The following is a 17,972-nucleotide window of genomic DNA, read 5'->3' as shown; positions in this document are numbered from 1 at the left end:
AGATTTACACAAATGAATTCCTTGTTATCAGCAAAGGCCACATATGTCCAAGCTTCCTGTCGTTCTGCTGTCAAATCCTCTCATGTTCTTCATCACAGCCATTTATTGGGAGACTCACATGCAGTCCAAGAGGAATCAATCATTTTTAAATGCCAGAAATACAATGTTAGTTCCCTCAAAAAATGGAGCCCATTCTGAAGCGGGTTCATTTCCATCTTGGTGGATTCTTATGGATAGATCCGAAACTAACCTTTTTGTTATTTTTGAACAGTAAGACAAAGAACGAATGCTCGTTCTCAATCTGCAGCTTGAGAGTTCTTAAAATCATATTATTGTCTGATAAACTGTGCAAATCACAATGTTAACAATTTCATAGAATGCAAAAACATTTAATGAATCACAAAAACATTTATTGAAAGGCAAAAATATTTTATAAAAAAACAAAACCCCAAAAACATTTGACGAAACAAACATTTAATGAAATGTCAAAATTAGGGCTGTCAGCATGAATGCATTAATCACACCATGATTAAGGTCTAATATAATATTAAAGCTTACATTTTTTTGTCCTGTGCTATTTTTTCCATTTTGGCACACGGTAGAATAAGAGTTGTTCTTTTCTGTAGTTAAGATTAATCGTAACTATTGATCGTCTGGAAAGTCCTCATATTCTTTCAAAATAAGGGCAGGTTTTTATCCAAACCGGAAGTAAAGTACAATTAGCTTCAGACTTTATAAAATACAAAATAAAAGCATAACAAAACTGTTATGAAGTCAAAAGAAATGGAAGTTTAAACATGCACTTAAAAATATGATTAAACGCTAAATTTATCATATGACTGCCCAAGCAAAAATAATTCACAAAACACAAAACATATTGGATGAAATCCTTCTTCTCACTTACAAAGCTCTTAATGGTCACGCACCATATCAGAATGTAGGCCTGCTCGTGGGAACCTACATCTCTAGATGTACTATGGGAGGTAGAGCTTTCAGTTATCAGGACCCTCTCCTTTGGAATCATCTACCAGTCAGGGTCCAGAGGGCATACACCCTCTGTTCTTTTAAGAAAAGGCTTGAAACTTTCCTTTTTGATTACTGGATTTTACTGGCATACACACACTGACACACCCCTCTCTCCCTCGCTGTATAATATGTTACAGAAACGTGTCATGTAAAGTCTATAGAGTGTACTTTGGCTGTCAGTAAATAATTTGTTTGTAGAATAAATATGTCCCCAATCTATGAGGAACTTGACTACATCTTCCTGTTGGACGGCGTTCAAACAGATAAATAACTGTTATTTGACTTTACAAAGCTGATCTGTCTTTAAGTTTCAAATCTACATGTTTCCCTTCATAGCTGTGTAAGAGGAAATCTTCAACAGTCACGCACATAAACTGGTTCATGGAAATGCATCAGCTGTGAAAAATTCCAGTGTCAATCCAATGCACATCCTGCACTGCAGGTTACAAACTTGGGGTCACAGCGAGTGTGATTTCAGCATAAGACCAATTTGTCTTAGTGACAGCCCGACAGTGTGGTGAAATGAAAACACATCACACAGACACAGACACGCATAGAGAATATGAATGCAAGGGAAGACAAACAAAACAATCTATTAGACAAAAGTTTTTTTTAATTTTAACTAAAAAAAATATATATTTGCCCACTTCCTTCACCTGAGTCTACATGACTTAATTTACTGTCTACGTATGAGAGGTTTTCCAATGCAGAAAAGAAGTTCAGCAGCAAACACACTCTACTCACAGCTGTGTACCAATCTTCAAAAATACAGCAGTTTAAAAAATCAATCAAAAGGACAGTTGTCATCAGTAAATATACAAAAGAAAAGGATGATTTTGTTTGAAGGCATCATAAGATTCAATAAAACAACTAGCACATCTGTGGAGAAGGGAAGAGATCACAAACATTTTATACACAATTACAACAGCAGCTGAAAACCATGTACAAAAAAACACTGTGTGCTATAAAACACTTCCCATTAAGGTCAGTTAATTTAAAACAAAATTCAGTTATTTTCCACTCCACTCACACTCAACGCTCAATGACGCACAAAGGGGCCAACCTCATGCTACCTATCAATATTATTAACTTCCCCTCTTCAAACTAAATAATATAAATGGGACCCACAGACAGTTCACACTGCTACCTTGTATTAATATTCATTACCCTTTAGCCAGCAGATCACCAGTTGGATATTTTTCACAATTATCGGTTTGAACTCAGTCCCAATCGATTGTTTGCTTGCAGGACAAACAAGTCTCAGTTCCCTCAGTGGTGACCTTTGGTCCCCAAAGTGTGTTTTTTCATTCAAATGTATGGCATTGGTTATACAGAAGTGTATTAATTGAATTGAGCCGACAGAAAAAATTAAATGAAGATGGTTGTAAAAAGCATTACAGAATCTCTCAAACAAAAATGAGTGACTAAGGGCAGACGTTGAATGAAGAGCGATAAAAAGAGCAGCCCTGAATACATTAACCTGTCAGGAATCTTTTGACGGCTGTTTGCTGTTTGTGACCTTAACTCAGCTGGACATTTCGTAAATTACGCAGGTAGAATTTTGGACATCATGGAAAATAAACATTCAAGCACTTTAAACAGCTTAAACTGATTTCTTTTGGGCACTTGGATGCAGCAGACTTTTGATAAAATGACATGTTATCAGGTTTAAGTTTCATGTGGCAGACTGCGTACAGTTTTTATATTTACTTTCCCATCAGTTAAAAAATAAACCTTTATTAAGCAATATTTTCAGACTCCATCCCTAAGGAGGTTAAATATCTGTCTTTTAGGCTGCTCAACAAACCACGTTGTTTAACACCTGGTTGTCTACTGCAGAGAAGAGGAATAAGAAAAAAGAAAATAATAATTATTCATTACAATGAGCTGACAGATGCCTTCACTTCATAGAGTTGACTAAAGTTTTGCAAAACTGACATATTATACAAGCAGTAGTGATCCAGTTTTATAACAAATATTCATTATAGCCACTTCCATCTCCTTCGTCATGTACGTAATTAATCTGTCTGGGCAGTACATCAGTAGTGAACATATTTCAGGTTGTTGACATACCTCACTGTCAGGACTTTGGATATGACATGGGGGGGGGGGGGGGGGGGGGGGGGGGGGGCAGATAAAGATTCAGTGTGTTGCTTAATAAGGGCACTTGAGCAAAACAGTAATATGCCAAACACAAATTACAAACCGACCAAAACATACCTCCTTATTCAGTGTGCAGCTGCCTGATTATCAAACTTAAATATCTTTTCATAGAAAACTACGATTTCATGAGTAGGTGAGAGAAATAAATGGATAACAATAGAGGGAATTGTTCTTTAACCTTTGCAGACCTCTTGAACACAGGCTAGAAAATATGCATTCGTGTTCGAATATTCAAATATATAATCGTTTAAGGAATCTGGTTTCTTCATTTCCTTAAACACAATGCACTATAACCAGGGATTCAAATTATAAACTGTTACCCAATCTCCCTGCGCCTTATTGATTAGGCCAAAACAATGTGTAGGTGAATACAGATAATATGTAAGAAATATGGCCAGTGTTAGATAACAGTAATCAATACGGATTTACGCTCTTAACAGGAGGGCAGTGTTTCTAAAATGAACTTTCTTTTATGAGACTTATCAAAGAGAGATGTTCTTCTGATTCATGATGTTTAATATAAACAAGTTGCAGCATAATGTAACTCATCTATTTAGCCATTTTCGCTACATAATACCAACTATTTGTTTTTACTGTGAAGGAGAATCTGTTCTACCTGAATGCATCTGGTGAGTTTACATAAACGTTGATTGTGTGTTTGTGACTGGATGGTGTACTCAAGCATGACCCCCTGTCCACTTGTAGAAGTCATTACTCCGTTAATTGCAGCACAGCACTTCAGTCACTCAGTCTTGTTGTTTCTCTCAGTCTCCCTAACATCTTTGTTAGGGATTGTTATGTTTCTACTTGAGGGAAAGAAGAGGACTGAGTGTGGTAGTGATGGTGATAAAGGTGAGTGCAAACGTGTCCCTTTTTTTCTTTACCTGCTTCTTGATTTAGACATGATGAGAGAGAAGATGAAGATGAGGATGAAGAACAGGCAATGGTCTGATCGCCATCCGACATTTCTTACGAGGAAAACAAGGCAGCATATCGGCCTTCTTCAGCGCTGAATTCACTTGAGTAAAGAGGAGACAAATTCACTGCTTTTGTCCAGTTTTTTTCCACACTGAGTAAAGGTTCAGATGACTCCATAGTCCCTGAGAGATTTGAGTAGCACTGTATCCTTGACGTCATTGAACACTGTGCGGATGTTGTTTGTGTCTGTGGCGCAGGTGAAGTGTGGGTACAGAGTCTTCCACTCCTCCCTCCTGTCACGATTGACTGCTTGCTGCTCGTACAGTTTACGGATGAAGTTCTTTGCATCCTCTGGGTCTCTCCTCTTACCTGTGACAGAGGTGAAAAGAAACATGAGTAACAGGAGAAGACGAAAAAATGGCAAAAGATTGCTTTGGGTGCAACTAGAGATATTAAATGAAGTCGACTGATCCATTTCTCCATTGAAAATAATTAAATCAGCAACTCCCTTGATCATTTTTACTTATAGCTTTTATATATTGCAAGGACATAGTTTCAGTGACATCACCCATTGGTTTCTTAAGAGGAGAAATAAAACCTAACAATGTCGGTTGCCATATTGGAAATGCTAACTCTTCCTTACTTTTGGTCAATCTCGTAACAGACAAAGCACCCACATGTCAGTCATATCAACCACACACCTGATTCAAGACTGATATCTCAGTTCACTATTAGGGGAGACAACAAACAGGACATTTTCTAAAGAGCAATTCCTGAAAGGGACACCAAAGTTACTATCAAAAGTAGAGCAACAAACTGGCATTAAATGTATATTGGGAAAACACTGATTCCTACTTTTAAACTATATGGAAATATTGAAAAGTTTATTAATTTAAGAATTGTACTGTACCAGCATGTTAAAAAACTTTAAAATAACTATATTAATAGTAATAATGGGCATTAACAGGCTCCTCAAGGATTTGTTAGTTCAACCAGACACACTTCATTTCAACTCAACTTCAACTTCTTCAGGAATTTTTCTTCAGGAATCAGAGGAGATCATAGAGAACTAAAACCAGTATGGTTTTGGTTCAAGAGGGAGTTCATAGCAGTTTTGAAGAAATTCATTGCTTCTCCCACATCCACATTCACATAATAACTTACTCACATAATAATGTTACTTACATAACCTTACTTTAAACCTTTTTGTATTCAGGTGTTTGGTGTAGTCTACACTAAAGTCAAACATCTTTCTATTTTGGCTTATTATTTTGTTTCCCCAGAATCAAATTAGATAATAGCATTTCCCCAGCAGAAACTGATTATTTAAGAAAACTAATAATTTCAAGTATTCATTAATAATTAATTAAAAATACTGTAAATCCTATATTTAAGTCCAACTGGAGTTGTTGCTTCTTAAATGGCACAATCACTTTTTTCAATTGACTTATTATTAAATAAACAAATCAAATGTTTCACTCTGCAATGTGTTTCAGTCTGCAGGGCAGATAACACCAGTAGCCTTTAAAAGTTGCTCCAGTAGCAGTAAGATGAGCAGCAAAGCAGCGAAAGCAGCATTAGCAGCAAAGAGCAGCCAGGTTGGGAACTCTTAAATTGACATTTAAGAGCTTGACCCTATGTGAGTCATTATTTTACACTGCTAATGCTGCTGGTAAAATACAGTCTCTGCACTGCAGACACACAAAAGATAATTGCTGGCAGTCACTAACTCCCACCACGCAGCCACATACACATATTTCACAAATTTACCCCAGAGGTTTGTGGGATATAGTGCTTACGGGAAGCGAAGTATCTCTCTGTGGTTGCCAAGGGTAACAGAAGAAGAGAGGGTGGGGATGGGGGTTGTGGGGTGTCACAGGAGGTGGGGACTGTTAGGGCAAAGCTCGGCAGCCTTTCACATCAGGAGAGCGACAGCCGCATCATTAAGCACACCAAGCACCTGGAAGTGACTCATTTGCACGTGTATGTTTGTGTGTGCATGTGTGTGTGTGTGTTTACATAAATAGAGATATCTGATATAGCTGTAATCATTGCTGGCTTTGTGGGCACCAGGGGAGAAATGGAGGGAGAACCTTTCCACTTCAGACTGAGGGATGCATCACTTTTTCAAACATTATTTTGAAAATAATATTTAATTTTAATCTGGGTAGGTGGATGTGATGAGAAAGCTGCATGCAAAAAAATAACTTGCTGGAGGAAAACAACATCACAACCCCTTTCATCTCTGACATGATTGAGTCCACATTGTGACCCATCTGTGAGCAACAGGCTGAAATTGAGGTAGTTGAAATAGGCTACTGAATATGCTCTGCCCCATTGTTTCCTTTAAATACTTTTCAAATGTCTTATATCTAGTAATCGAAACCTCACTTTGAGCATCACCAAACAGATTTGGTATTGCAATTTCAGAACTGATTTAATATGACAATGTTTGCATCAATGCTAACATCCCAGCACATTACCAAAACTACAACCTCATATACTTGAGGTTGAGGTCCACTAATTGTTGAGCCAATAAAATGTCAAACAGGAGTTTACAGTCTCACCAGAGACTCCATAAAGCCTTTGGCCTTAGCATGACAAAATGCTAAACTGATGATGTTTTACAAGAAAATGTTTCCCATGAAAACATGTTTACTTAGTTCATCATCTTAGTTAACGATTTTAGCATGCTAACACCTGCATGCTAACGCAGGTCTGTACAGAATTTAAAAGGAAATTTAAAAATATTTCAGTCTAGAAGTGTTGAGGCTTGTTTTGATCCAGCCAAACTCACTCCAAGCCAATGATGAAAGCAAATCACAAAATGAAAAACGTAGTTTGACAAAAAACTGCATCTACTAAATCTGTGATCAGAAATTTGATTAAGTCACTCTTGATGTTTTTATGTTCACTAAATCAAATTCCCTACTAATGCAGTTTGTCCAATTCATTTTATAAAAGCTCACTTTAAATTAAACAGGCACACACCGAGGTCCACATCTTACCACGGAAGCTGGGGAAGTATTTCTGCAGATCAGAGGTCTGGACTTTGTCAGCCAAGATGTCAGTCTTGTTGAGGAAGAGGATGATGGAGGTGTTGAGGAACCATGGAGAATGGATGGTGGTGTAAAACAGAGCCAGACTCTCATGCATCCGGTTCTGAAGAAGGAGACAAAATCAGATATGTGAGCCTGAAGCACTTTAGCTCAATACAGGGTGGATACTATTGTGGAGAATGGGATTTCAGAGATGACACTTTAAAGGATGATTTTCACTTGAAGAGAAACAGATAGCAAATGAACTTGCAGTCTGGTTAGTGCCCAGGGGTGTGTTTGTTTTAAAATGAGGTGTGGTCAGGTGAAAAGCTGCTGTGTTCCTATCTTGTTGATGCAGAAAATGACGGCTTAGACTACCTAAAGCCTGATCTGAAGTCTTAAGTCTGTGGCACAGTAAGTTCCTGATATTAGGAAGATGCATTAGTTCAATTGCGTATCTACTCCACAGTTTAATATCAGTACATTTGCTGATACGTTTAAATTGAGTTTTAATGGGATGGAGGGCTGAGAGATAGAGAGCTGTTTCTGTTTCGTATCCAGGCTCTTCTCCGTGGGCGCTCGCTACAACGTGCATGTCTAATACACACAGAAACACATGAAGCACACACTAACACGCTCTTGTGTAACAGAGAGTTGAATTTATAGTTAAGCTTCTAAATAACTATGAGTGCCACCAACAATGAAGTCAAAATATATTAGTACTGATTGTCCAGTGTCCATTACGCACCAATTAGAGAATGTAGCAAAGAATTCCTGCAGAGAAAATAAGTATATAAATGTTCACAGCCTGTCTGTATTAAATGTGGAGCTCACAGAACATTAGTTAACATAGATCCTGTCAGTGTGTCTGTAAATTTTAAAAGTTAATAAGAATACGCTTTTGTGCCTCATTTGGAAATATTCACTGCATCTTTTCTGGACATTTCTGATATTGTGGGAATAATTCAGTGTAATAAAAACTTAAATCCGCCAACAACATATTTCATACAGTGTCTTGTATGTGTTCTGTGTGTTCAAGGGCAAAATGAAAGCAGATAAGTTAGATGAGCTGGCAAGAGTTCTATCTCAGAATCAAAATTGAAATCTGCTGTGTAAATAGCAACGGCCTGCCTGCGGGCGCATCGGACTCTTAAAAGGAATTGGAACTGACACTCTGATTGGTTTGATTCATGTTACACCCAAAACACAACAATGTATAATCAAGCCACATAATCCATCCTCTTTGCGCTCTGCACCCAGATCGTGTGCGAAGTAAATTCCAAAATGCGCCAAGCGGTTAGACAACGAGCTTTACGCCATCAAAATAGGACCCGAGATGTTAGAGATGGCAAGAAGGACTTTGGTGGCTGAGGATGAGGTGGTCCATTAAAGAGAGGAGGGAGGAGTGTATGGGGGGGCGGGGGGTCTGGAGCACATGGGCCACTGTGGAGGTTAATGAATGTGTTGGCAGACAGAAAAGTGGCTGAGAGAGATAAAGGGTTTAGTGACAGGATGAGAGGCAGGAGGAAAGGGAGGGTGGATTCTTGTGCTAGAGTGAAACCTGCTGGTGAACAAATGAAAAGACTGCTGTAATAGTGACTGTGATAATGTTCGGATGAGAGGAACAGCAAAAGACGAATGTATGCATGGTGAGGTAGATATAGATAGATAATACTTACATTTTGCTAAACCAGCTATAAGGGGCATTCTACCGAATTAGTTCAAAGTGCAGTCCCATTACAAAAAAAAGATTTAACATAACAATTAAGTATTCAGACATGGATATTTAGTGAGATTATATTATGATGTATTTAAACCCAGGGCATTAAATGAGATAGTGATAAGCTAAATAAAAAAAAAAATATAATTTATAGGGTACTTTCAATTGAGAAGTAGCTGCCCCCAATCCTGACCCCTAAATTTCAATTTATGTAAATACCACTTAAAACATTTTTTAGATTTGTTTCAATGGTGTAATTTAAAAGATCTTTATAATTAAGTTTAAACAGAGGTTGAAAGACTTAGATTTATTGTGGGTTTAATTTTTAAATTAAAATACTATGCTCAAATAATCATGTCCCTTGTTTTCATGTCACTACCGAAACACAAGAGTTTTCGTGGCTTGGCTGAGCCTAGGTTTAAGCCACATCCCTGAATTTTTGACCAGGAAGTGACATTGCATCCCTGTCCCCCATGACTGCATGTTAAGCAGCTAAATCCCATAATTTTTTAACAAATGTGCTCCAAAGTCTGAAAATCAGTGTGTAACTTCAAAAATTGTCACTACCGAACACACATTCTCTTCAATTATGTAAACTTTTTGGGGTTTTATGCAAATTATTATGTTTCTATGGGTGTACACCTCCTCAAAGATGTGTTTGCTAGCCATGTGCTTGCTAGCATTCTTTAATTATGCTCAAAATAAGCTAGAATTGCCACTACCGAAACATATGGTCAAGTTCGGTATGGTTTGGTAGTGACATTATCATTTCGGTAGTGACAAAATGGAATGGTAAAGTAGTTAAATCTCATCATTTTGAAATAAATGTGTTCCAAAGTCTTAGAATCAGTGAGTTTCTATAAGTATCATCATTTCAATCATCTATTTACAGCAAATAAGCAATTGATAAGTAATATTTGTACTATATGGTCATGGATGAACATTTTTCTTCAAAAATAAATTATTTTATTGACCACTAAACATATGTGCTTGTAATATTCCCAACATCAGGCATGTTATAAGTTAAAATTAAGTAATAAGGTTGAAGGAATATGATAAAAGACTAAAAAAGAAAATACTGGTCACTACCGAAACACAAAAAAATATATATATTGAGTTATCAGCTAAAATGTTATGATACTGATTGGTTAACTGTATGTTAACTCTGAAATCAATCTGATCAGCGTTTTACATTTTAGAAAGAAAGATTTCACATAGATTTTGAAGAATTTTACAAATTTGAAATTTGTTAAAAAAAATAATTTTTATTGATTTTATTGGAAAAACCTTCAATAGAAATTCGTAAAAAATAATCTTTACATAAGGGAAGTAAACATAACACTAACAGGTTAACATAATATTGTTTTTATCATAGTTTAATACTATGTTTCGGTAGTGACAAATTTGGGGAAAGGAAAAACATTCCAAAACAGTCTAAAAATACAATATCAAATTTGACGATTCTTTTACTAGATATGTGTACTTCATATATGGTACAATATATATAGGGAAAAAATGTTGGGATTAAAACATTTCAAAATGTTTCCAACCTGACTTTGAACCAATTTCAGTAGAATGGCCCATAAACATCTAAATCTTTAATAAGTCTAAGAGGTAAATTTGAAATGATAATTCTGCTATATGAATCAGTTTAAATGTAAAGCATATTATTTGCTGAATCTTGACCAATAGGTGGGAAAAGCCTGTTTTCATGTTAATGAAATAATGGTTTGAATAGAAGAAGAATAGAAGTTTATTTGTCCACAAAGTGGAAAATTGTCTTTGGCTTCACATGAACTAGACAGAAAAAACATTAGGACAAACAAGACAACATTCAAGCACAGCAGGAAACCAGAAGAGCGCCTGTAGTCCTCGACAACATCACAGTCAGCATGGTTCGTGAATTTAAAATAATAATTTAGTATAATAATAAGCCAGAGTTTTAAGACATTTCATAAAGTTATAGGTTTAAAAACACTAATTTCATAAAACAATGTGCAGTTAGAGTTGAGGGGGTCATTTTTTCCTTTATGAATTTAATCATTTTATTGCATTTGGTACAAATGATTTTTTATAAACATTTTTTGTGACTCTAGGCAGTCTGAATCGCCAACCTGATGGAAGCACTTGAACTGAGAGTGCAGTGGATGAATAATGGTTTGGGTTATCAAGATCATTTTAACTAGTCCCTGTATGCTCTGTCTATAAAACTTATATGAAAATGAAAAAGTTAATAATGTTCATTCTAGTTTCCCAGAGTCAAGGGTGCTTTAAAAAACTGTTTCTCTTTCTGATCATCAATTTAACTCCAGAATAGATTCAGTTTATTATCATGGAAATAATGTAAAGGAGGACAGCTTCACATCGAAGAAACTTACATCCGAGAAGTTTTTTTTATATATATAAAAAACATACGAAACAAAGATTAACAAATTAACAAAATTATGGTTGCATGTTTACGTTGTGCCCCACCTTTACTAATTGATGTTGTAAACTCCTTTGTTGTATTCGACACAACAACTCAATGGTCGGGCTGCCTTTCAGACGGACATTTTGTCTACTAGACAAACACATCGTCAAAGTTCTGAAAGGCCAAGTACACACACAGACACACACACCCACACTTGTTGACTTACTATGGTTTCTCTCTCCTCCAGAACCTGGTCGTACTCGCTGAGGGATGCCAGAAATATGAGGGAGGTGACATTTTCAAAGCAGTGAATCCATTTCCTACGCTCTGACTTCTGACCACCTACGTCCACAATCCTATCAAAGAAAGGAGGGAAGAGTTGAAAAGGGGTAAGAAAAAAACCCTACAGAAGTTTTTTTTTTGTCTTTTTAGTATTGACTATAAAACCTAATTTCCTACCAAAGCTCTGACAGCTCACAGTAATTTGTGTTATTGACGTCTATACAGAAGGGACATGGTTGCATGAATGACAGAATAATAATACCCTCAGATTCATGGTGCTGAAATAGAGACAAGACCAACACCAACATTGCAACTCTCCTAATGCGTACACACTGTTCTTACAACCACATGTGGCTCTCACACAGCTGTTAATGAGTCGAGGCTGCTTGTTCAGGAAGTAGACTGTACCAACACTGACAACATGTCATCTTTCTAATCAGACAGCATGGTCATGAATGAGCTGACTGAGAAATGTAACTAAATGGTTCTTTTTTTCATCAGAGCTCCTTTCTGAAATAATATTACATACGGAGGGTGTACTAATTACCAAGTAAAAAACAGAATTTTTACATGTTTTTAAAGAATTGAGATAAATCACTTCTTCATTGAAGGTTGTTTTGATCAGGAGCCAAACCTTGTAATTAAGGTGTCATTTACTTTGGGAACACAATGTTCTCTTTAAGTAAACATGGATTTTTTTCTGCTAAAGAAAAAAATAGCAACAGATGTTGGTAGCCCCATCATGCCAGGGGCTTTGTACAGATGACATGAGATATCTGATCCTAAGGAGTCCCGATAGCTGTGAGCGGACAAAGCCTTTCTTTTTTTTCACTGTGCAATGAATATTGTCTGTATTAGATTCACGCCTCTGACGGATACAAGAGCGGCCACCTTAGTGTGATGTTTTTTATGGTGAAGGAATAGTCATGGATGCCTGTTGTGGGGAATCGGACTCGCAGCACGTCCTGCTCTGTCGGGATGTACTCTGGGGAAGAGATGCGGTCCAGATTACTCATGTAGCTGAAAGACAAAAAATAAGATAAAGAAAGTTTTACAACAGTGCTGAAAGATAATCTTATCATCTCATCAAGCCACATCAATAAAAACAAAACTGTTGTAACACAAGACATATGAAAAGGAAAAACAATGTTTAAAAATACAAGGGAGTCCATATCAACCAGTGCACTGACTTCAGCTTTACAGCTCGTGTTGATATAAGCTGTCATTTGTTAATGTAGACTGCCTGTCTCTTATCGTACACACACAGTGATGATAGAGCTGCTGGGTAAACACAGAGCAGAGAATCAATGGAAAAGAAAGAAAACAAGAGACAGGCTGAGGCCAGTCTTTGTTCTCAGACATGTCTGAGGTTGAAGCTCACGCCTTCTGTCTATCGAATCGTTTCATGATGGTTTCAGTTTAATAAAGATGGTTAACGGCTCAAGAGACATTTGGCTGTTGTCCTCAAATACTCCTTGATCAACTGGTGGTTTCAACAACGGCTGGGAGCAGAACCGTCTGTAAAGCAGCAGCTCCCTCCAGTGGTCTCAGTACCAAGTACAAAGTATAACTGAATTCTAATCACTGCAGCGATAAACATGGATGTGAGGAGGAGTGGGCAAAAAAAACATCTCAAAAATAAAATGTTGAAAAAATAACCGGTGAAAATAATATGGAATATAATCAAATATAAGATATTTTAACACTGAGAAACTTTCTTTTATTTAAAGTAAATTATGACGGATTAATCATAAAAAGTTATTGTATTTGAGACACAAAGCTTCTCCAGCCCTACTTATTTCTCTCTTTCAATAGGATTGTCCAATAAGACAAGCATGTAACAGCATGTGACAGCCCTATTTGTATTGCGTCCTCCTGTTAATTTTGGTACAAAGGTCAGGTATGACATTAACAAACATTACTACAATATGTCACCTACATGTTCTCCTGTTATCCATTAGCCAGGCTATGGGCTATAAATTTTCATTACCATTTATTGAATCCTCGCTTATTTCACAGATTGAAAGATCAATCAGTGAAGACAAATATTATATGATGAAAATGAAATGGTAGTTGCAGATCTAGTTTGATAACTGTACAGTGAAAACAACCTCTGAATCCACTAAGATGAAAGGAGATGTGATGCCCTGTCTTGCGAAATATCTTTCGACAAGCTGCCATAAATTTGGCAGCTTGTCATTGTGAGATCATATGATAAGCTCTGATTCTCCACCCTGACACCGGGTGTAGCTGCAACACAGATACTCACTACTCTGTGGAGTCTAGGAGTTGGTACTCGCAGCGGCGGTTATAACAGATACGGACGCCTGAGTCTGCCCAGAGGCGGCGAATTGCATCCACGTAACCCCGGTCCAGCTGGGAGATCTGCACTGTGTGTACATCCTGCAGCCACTTGGCGTAGATCTGAAAGAAAGAGAGAGACTGTTAAGGACTTTGTGATGTCGAAATCTTGTTGTCATCCTACTAAAGAAATTGCCTAATACACCAGAGTGAAGACATGTTGTCAGGGGTAGTCTCTGTGTTCCTTCAACATCGGCCTTATTCAAGGATCACTGAGTTCACTAGTTCTATTTATAGACTTCAACATGCTGTGTGTGTGTTTCTGTCCTTTTGATGCCTATTGTTTAATGTGGGCATAATCCCAAAACTAGCTGCAAACCTGCATTTACTTGCCTTTTTTCTATGGGGGTGTACTTTGTTGTTTTTTTTTTTGGTTTAGGTTACATTAGATATGGGTCTACCTCATTCTCTGGGTTTGAGTAGGGGATTTTGAGTGTGGTCATGGCTCCTGTCATGGCCTTCATGGCTGTGAAAATGTTCTGGAAGATGCATTTGGCAAAGGCCCTCCTCTCCTCGTCTGAGAAGCCTCGTCCGTGGATAATCCTCATCTGACGGATGAAGGTTGTTTTGCCGCTCTCCCCAGTTCCTGAATTCAAAAGTGTTGAAATAACAGTCATTGAAATGCATCATATTAAGTAGGATTGTATAAACAGGACAACACCTGCGACTACACCGGCATCCACTGTACAAAGGTTCTGTTTTTAATCTCTCCTGTTTGTTGATTTGAGACTGTCTTCATAGGTTACCTCCACATTTTCCAACTCATGAAGGTAAGCTGAAACGAAAACTCTAATGTGCTAGTAAGTATGAATGACCTTGTGTGAATAAGTATTTACAGTTTATAGAAACAAAGTCATTGAGCCCACAGAGGTGAAAATGTTTGTCTGGAATGAGGAAAGAAGCAATGAAACAAATACGTTTAGATTCCAGTTTTTAATGGGCTAATTCTTTAAGCTTCTCTCTGCTTATTGCCTTGTAAAAAGACCCAATTTTTTATGGCTTTTGTTCAGTCTTAGCACTCTTACCAGCATCGTTACCACCAGCACCAGCCAGACAAAAATCTCTGACAGTCCATGCACTACATACACCCAGCAACCAAAAAAAGACAAATGTCCCATTCCCTTAAGTATTAGCACATTACAACTTATATTACCTGGGGACCTCTTGTGATCTAGAAATCTATCTCCAAAATCACAAGTGAATGCTCTATTTTACTTGAATTTACTGACATATACTGTAGGTAGGCTTTACCCTGGAAATGAAGGCTCTGCAGGTTTGTTACTTCTGGGCAACTGTTTCCCTCTTACACCATTACTAACAGGCAAACATATTTTGTAATTCCAACTCAACGTTTTTTAGATTTCAATCCTCTGATGAATTTATGCTTGCTCTGACTGCAAATCGGACCAGACTTTGTGCCCTAGCTTCAAAAATAAATGTGATTTATGTTCTTTGATGGCCTCATTAAATCAATATCAAACTTGACACTTTAAAGCTTTCTTTAGTCTTCTCAAGTCGTGAGTTGGTTGCTTAAGAGTGCTGGTTTTATAAACAGTCCTGTTCCTGTATATGAGCACTTGTTTTCTGTCATTTTTAACATAGAAAGAGGAAGTTAGATGGGGCAATAATATGTTCACAGTTTCATTGCAGGACAAGCTCAACAAATGGCAAACTTGTTAGATAAAAGGTAAATAGTCTTTCACTCAATATTGTATTTCCAGAAAGTTTTTTAATGGTGGTCTTTGTTCAAGACTGAGTTGCCCACCTTAAAAAATAAATGTATTAATTAATTACTGCAGGAAAATGACTAGATACATGTTTAATGAGAAAAAGACTTATTAGTACACCAAAATAAAATAAATAGATTGGGTATAATAAATAAGAAATCCCAATATGAAGAAGTCAAAAAGAGACATTTAGTTTACCACATGTGGCAAATAAAAGCCAAGTTAAGAGACATACATCAAGGGAAGGCTCAAATCACTCATTTTGGGCTTTATATGTGAATTTATTTGCAAACAAATGTTCTATATTGTTTCTTCCTGCTTACAACTCCATTAAATCCAAAGTGATCAAACCAGCTGTAAAGTGTGCCTGGTGCCAGTCTGGTTTCCAGGTATAACCAAACCCAAACTGGCCCATTCTTTACATACTCACCCAGTGACACATGCTTTACATAGTTTTCTCTCTTGGCTGCAGGCTACCAAACAGGCCAAGCAGTTTTGATCTGTATGCAGGGTGTTTCTTTTTTGATTCCATTGTATATCAAAGACAATGTGTAATTTAAATTTGCTTTATATATATATATATATATATATATATATATATATATATATATATATATATATATTTGTGTATGTAGTGCCATTATAGTGCTATTATAGTGCCATCCTTAATGTAACCAAGAGGCATTCAGCAGTGTGAGGTAGTGTATGTGTGCACTTACTGACCTAATAGGAGGATTTTAATTTCCCTTCTCTCCTTCTTCTTCTGCTGCTTGAGGATCCTCTTAATTTCTTTGTCCACAGCGATGGTCCTCTTCTCCTCCTCGGACAAACAGCAGAGACAGGTGCGGCGAAACACCGTCCAGCAGCCCGCCATGGCCTCAAAACCACTGAAAAGACAATGTTAATGAATAATCTGTTATTATAAGGCGATAAGCACTGACAATGAAGTTGTTGTTAAATTGTCCGGTGTCCATTTGATACCCCATTTCACTCCAGCAGATTAAACCTGCCTCAATCCTGGTTTCCGGATTATTTTTAAATGGTAATAGGTCAGACCTTTAAAGGCTCTATAAGCCTACAATTCAACGGTGTAGCAGGAGCTCTGCCTGTTAAAGTAACTTACTTAACCAGTAGTCTATTTATTTTTTAAATAACCCACGCTGCGGTTACACTTAAAGGACGTAGCCCTTAACATGAGTTTAAAAGTTATAAGCAGAAACAATACGGCGCCTTACCTCAAACCAGTCCGTCACTCTCCCTGAAAACGAGCACTGATTGCGTCTCGAGGTCCATTTCCCACTGGGCCCCCTTCACCACTGCACCTGCGGCGAACAGATAGTAGCTCCTGTTAATAAAGCACTCTAACAGCTTCATTAGCCCACTGACACGGAGTCGACACACTTTTTATTTCTATTTTTTTTTCTTTTTTTTTTTTCCAAAAGCTAACACGAAACAACCTGCAGCTCGGGAAAGTCCGCCGCGCCTACAGAGGAATGTGGTCTGTGGTCCGCTGGAAACTCTCTGAAACAGGAACGCGCTCCGTGCGAGAGAGCGGCTCACGAGCGCACGATGTACCGGAAGAGAGACGATGTAAGTACAAAATAAGAGCATGCTTCTGCTATTTTACACGATTACTGATATTGCAAATATCTTACTAGTGCTGCTGGATTTTACCAAATGGTAAACAATTTCCTTTTACTTGTTATAAAAAAATCAAATATAGTCTAATTAAATAGAAACTAAAAATGTGTAGCCTTATTTTTAAAAGTATACAGTTATAAGAGGCTACACATTTACTTCAGTTAATGATGCCCATAAACGTACAGATACAAACTTATAAAGCCCAATATTTATAATTTGCATTGAAAAACATTTAGGCCAACATTTATAAAGGGTAATTATTTTAGTGCCTTCTATTTCAAACTTATGTTGCAATTTTTTTAAATGTAATTTCCAAAAGTGAAGGGTAGGCCTAGTTGCACTTGAATTGACAAGTATACTAATTTAAATACTCTCACACATTTAGGCTATGCATTGTTTTTTTTATTAATTCTCAAATATAAAACTCATTTTTTTTTACTCACGGTTAAGTTTATGTATAGCCTGATATTTATGATTGACTTTAACATTACAGATCATTTTTGAATACTCATACAGAAAATAATTAAATGCGTCTTCATCCAAAAAATACTAGCACACTGTTCAGAATCCCACAGCTCTACACAATATTGAACAGAATTGTTGTTATTTAAATGTGTTGTCCTATATGTGACATGAATAGCATTGGTAGCTAAAAACATAAACTCTTCCAAATAAAAGACTTATTC

General features: G+C 37.0%; 1 protein-coding gene across 1 annotated transcript; it reads right to left on the bottom strand.

The window, feature by feature from the left end:
• Positions 1 to 1,619: 1,619 nt before the first annotated feature.
• LOC109987747 (guanine nucleotide-binding protein subunit alpha-14) lies at positions 1,620 to 17,175 on the bottom strand. Its single transcript, XM_020638944.3, has 9 exons — positions 17,103 to 17,175; positions 16,881 to 16,967; positions 16,369 to 16,532; positions 14,320 to 14,504; positions 13,827 to 13,981; positions 12,449 to 12,577; positions 11,502 to 11,631; positions 7,116 to 7,269; positions 1,620 to 4,476 (listed from the first exon to the last, which is right to left on the bottom strand). The coding sequence occupies exons 3-9, from the start codon at positions 16,517 to 16,519 to the stop codon at positions 4,271 to 4,273; spliced, it is 1,110 nt and encodes a 369-aa protein (XP_020494600.1). The 5' UTR covers positions 16,520 to 16,532; positions 16,881 to 16,967; positions 17,103 to 17,175; the 3' UTR covers positions 1,620 to 4,270.
• Between the last annotated feature and the right edge of the window lie 797 nt (positions 17,176 to 17,972).

The sequence above is a fragment of the Labrus bergylta genome, chromosome 6, assembly GCF_963930695.1.
Source record: "Labrus bergylta chromosome 6, fLabBer1.1, whole genome shotgun sequence".
In the NCBI taxonomy this organism is placed as follows: domain Eukaryota; kingdom Metazoa; phylum Chordata; class Actinopteri; order Labriformes; family Labridae; genus Labrus; species Labrus bergylta.
This window is presented reverse-complemented; position numbering and strand designations above follow the sequence as displayed.

What these genes read in the sequence shown, in the direction of transcription:
- LOC109987747 (XM_020638944.3), bottom strand. Translation starts at nt 16,519, where the DNA reads ATGGCGGGCTGCTGGACGGTGTTTCGCCGCACCTGTCTCTGCTGTTTG. An exon ending in ATAAAAAACATCACACTAAG is followed by an intron (nt 11,632 to 12,448) that starts GTGGCCGCTCTT and finishes TTTCTTTGATAG; the next exon opens with GATTGTGGACGTAGGTGGTC. An exon ending in TGGAGGAGAGAGAAACCATA is followed by an intron (nt 7,270 to 11,501) that starts GTAAGTCAACAA and finishes CTCCTTCTTCAG; the next exon opens with AACCGGATGCATGAGAGTCT.